Raw genomic sequence first — 3,592 nt, 5'->3', positions numbered from 1 at the left:
TGTTTATGGCTCCAAAAGTTCTTTAATCATTATCATAAAGGAAACTAAGCTAGAAAAAAAAAAAGGTTGAATGGAGGATTTCTTCTATGACTAGCCATTTTCAGAAGCTAAGCAGAAAGAGTATGTAGGAGATGCACATTCATTTCATAAGTAGGTATACAACGAAGTGTATTTAATTTGCAATCTGATCGTTACGAAAAACATTAAGGTCGCATGTTTTTTCCTGATACAATAAAAAGAATAGGGAGCACTGTGTTGTTCCTTCAAGACCTGAAAAACATCTGTGTTTATGGGAGAAAAAAAAGAAGAAGCAAATGAAGCTCTATGTACATCATGACGGCAACTTTCAATATGGTTGTTCAAGTATCACCAGGCAAATTATGATCTTAAAATGCACTTGAGTCCTTTGCCTACCATAGATTTCCTCCTCGATCGAGTATTTGATCCCTGTTCAAACAAACAACAAAATCAAAATTGTTAATTTGATTCCATATAAATCCTTTCCAAATGCCATTAATGAAGAGCTTGTGGATTCAAAATGTAATACCTTGCGATTGCCAGCATCCCCTTCGTGTTTGCCCATCATGTTATTTGCGTTACAATCACCTGTACAACAAAAAATGACGTTAGTGCCTTTGGCATTGGCGACCAAAATAATAATAATAATAATAATGAAGGCTTACCATGGGTGTTGTCATCGAAAGATGAATTGCAATATACCCTGAAACTTAGCGAGTGAGGTATATCTGTTCCATCGTCCTCCTCACTCTCGTCCTTGTGGTAATTATCTCCCCCTCTCTCATCGGACCTCGACTTACCCTTCGAATCCTCGTCTCCATCGCCGTCTACGGGCAATGGCTTCGGTATCACGACAGCAGCACTGTTCTTTCTATGAACTACTCTTAATTGACGCCTTTGCCTGTCCTCTCCTCCTACTGTGTTGTCAAATTTTGAAACCCCACAACCCATCGGTGGAGAGACATGCACCGGGGACAACTCAATCAATATTATCTCAGGTTTTCTTTCTTTTCTTTTCTTTTCTTTTTTGTCAAAAGAAAAAAAAACTAGGAGAAATAGAACCAGAGATCCAACGTGAATTGTGGGATTTAGCTACTTAATTATGTTATTCATTGGAACCTTCCTTTTATTTCTTTTTTCTTCCTTTGCTTGTTGTGTGGTATAACAAATTTTGGCATTTGATATAAATGAAAACAAATTTATTTTAATTTTCATTGTTTGGTTAGAGATCTCCTACGGGATACGACATCTAATTGCCACTTATATAAGGTAAAGCTAATAATCATCTTATTATTGATCAACTTTTTAATTAGGTGTTATACTTGAAAAAGGGAGGGTAAACTATATTAATTACAACAATATCAGATTTAACAAAATTAAACTAGTTAGTTTGGATCTAAAAATTGCTTCAAGCTAAATTATGAATTAAAAATTTTATAAGTGAAAAAGTAAATAACATGAGATTCACAATAAATAAATCATACATAAAAAATGAGATTTAATGTTGTTCACTTTTGTCAAACTCCACACACACAAAAATCAATAATCAATTGTAAACATAGAGATCACAAATAGTATAAATATCTACAATTTCTTTTAACTCATAATTCGATATATATCTCAAAATCTTGGTGTATCCCAAGAACTATCCCAACATACTTATAAAACAATCTCTATAACTAGGACCAAAAAATTACAGAGATCACAAAAAAGATTGCATCTCTTTAAATAATTATAGCATAAAAGTTAAGTGAAAATAATAAGGAATGGAATATCCACTATAACAAAACATGTTTTTTGCGGCGTTTTTTCGGTCATATAGTGGCATTTTTAAGCGCCGCTAAAAACCCTTGTGGCGAAAAAAAGCCACCAAAAGCGTCGCTAAAACCAATGTCGCAAAAGGTAGTAGCGTTTTTTGTCTGCAAACGCCGCTAAAGGTTACGAGTTTTAGTGGCGTTGTTTCCATAAACCCCACTAAAGGTTATGATATTTAGCGGCGTTGTTGAAAACGCCACTATATTCTTTTCTTTTGTGGCGTTTGTAGAAAATCGTCGCTAAATGTTATGACATATAGTTGCGTTTGTTCCCAAAAATGTATGTAAAAGATGTGACATATATCAGCGTTTGTAAATTAAAATGTTGCTATTAACTATGTCTATAGTGGCGTTTTTTGTATAAACGCCGCAAATGACCTAGAACTTCAGTGGTTTTTTTTCTAAAACACCGGTATTGATTATGTATTTAGTGGCGTTTGTTATACAAATGCCGCTAATTAACACAAATTTTGCCATGGGTGTTTTCTGCTCTTATGTTAACCAAATTTAAATTTTTAACTTGTAGCATTATCCAATAAACATAACATCCATAACAACAAACTTTAAATCAATAATAACCAACTTTAAATAAGACCTAAGATGGTGGAATATGAGATTGATTTTTTCATATCATCTGTATCATAGCTTCAAGCCGATTTTCAAATTCTTGACATTTTTACTGATATGTTGCTTCTCTCTCTACTTCCCTCGCTTCATTTTCGGCTTTCATGTTAGCTATTTTTTGATCCATTTTAGTCAACTGTTGTTTTAAACGACTCACTTCTAATTGGGACGGCTAACTCTGTGATGACATGTACTGAGATGAACTAAATCCAAAATATTTAGTGGGAGTAACGAATGGTCCTTGACAGCGAACCCGACATATCTTTCAGGATCCAAAACTTCATTAATAACTTGATTTTTGATGTCATCCGCATTAACAATACCATGACTTGAAGTCGTAGTTTCATACTCCGCCCTTTTATCCCTCAATTTTCCTAATAATCAATTCAATAATTATTTTAAAAAGAATGTCATACTATAGATATAAATATAACATAATTCAAATCTTGTGTCCAATCAATGTACCATAATTTATGCAGCTTCATCAGTCATATGAGTGTCATCCTTTTTTGTATGTGTCGTATCAAATAGCTTTATTCGTCATACTTTACAACCAGAAGTATTTTCCTACAATGTAGAATAAAAATTAAGTCTTTCAAAAAATTAATTAATAATATATTTAATTTTCGTTAGTATGTGCAGCCAACTGTAAATCACTATGTGAATAATCAATAATACCTCATCATTAGCTATACATGCAAAGCTCTTCGATCCAGCTATATGAGTAATTTTTTGTTGTTGTCTGCTAGCAACACCAACATGCTCTCGGTCCTACAATTTGAATTATTTACTTATAAAGTCAATATTATAATGAAATTATATTATTTTTGAAAAATACATCATACATGTCCTTTCTTTGAACTCTAAAACCTGACTGCATCTTCCCATTGATACCTGAACATTCCAGGTGGGACAATTTGTAGCTTCTCTTCAAGGTTGAGATCATTCTTGAAGTATTTCTTTTTTAATGAACGCTTGTGGTCTCTCCATCTCTTCCCTAACGCTTGCTTCAAATAATCATCTGAAACCTCTAAAGAAAATTTCTCCTACAAATAACATAAGTGTTCAAAGTAAGTATAAATTACTATTGAATTGTTATGGATTATGTATTATAATGACATTATTAGCTTAACAAA

General features: G+C 32.9%; 1 protein-coding gene across 1 annotated transcript; it reads right to left on the bottom strand.

Moving 5' to 3' along the window:
• Positions 1 to 378: 378 nt before the first annotated feature.
• Positions 379 to 1,001, bottom strand: LOC120187721. Its single transcript, XM_039191371.1, has 3 exons — positions 684 to 1,001; positions 548 to 606; positions 379 to 447 (listed from the first exon to the last, which is right to left on the bottom strand). The coding sequence occupies exons 1-3, from the start codon at positions 967 to 969 to the stop codon at positions 379 to 381; spliced, it is 414 nt and encodes a 137-aa protein (XP_039047302.1). The 5' UTR covers positions 970 to 1,001.
• Between the last annotated feature and the right edge of the window lie 2,591 nt (positions 1,002 to 3,592).

The sequence above is a fragment of the Hibiscus syriacus genome, unplaced genomic scaffold (genome assembly GCF_006381635.1).
Source record: "Hibiscus syriacus cultivar Baekdansim isolate YM2019G1 unplaced genomic scaffold, ASM638163v2 tig00113725_pilon, whole genome shotgun sequence".
NCBI lineage: Eukaryota > Viridiplantae > Streptophyta > Magnoliopsida > Malvales > Malvaceae > Hibiscus > Hibiscus syriacus.
This window is presented reverse-complemented; position numbering and strand designations above follow the sequence as displayed.

Coding starts and splice junctions, on each gene's coding strand:
- LOC120187721 (XM_039191371.1), bottom strand. CDS start 969: ATGGGTTGTGGGGTTTCAAAATTTGACAACACAGTAGGAGGAGAGGAC. Junction 607..683: donor TTTCGATGACAACACCCATG/GTAAGCCTTCAT, acceptor TTTGTTGTACAG/GTGATTGTAACGCAAATAAC. Junction 448..547: donor GGGATGCTGGCAATCGCAAG/GTATTACATTTT, acceptor TTGTTTGAACAG/GGATCAAATACTCGATCGAG.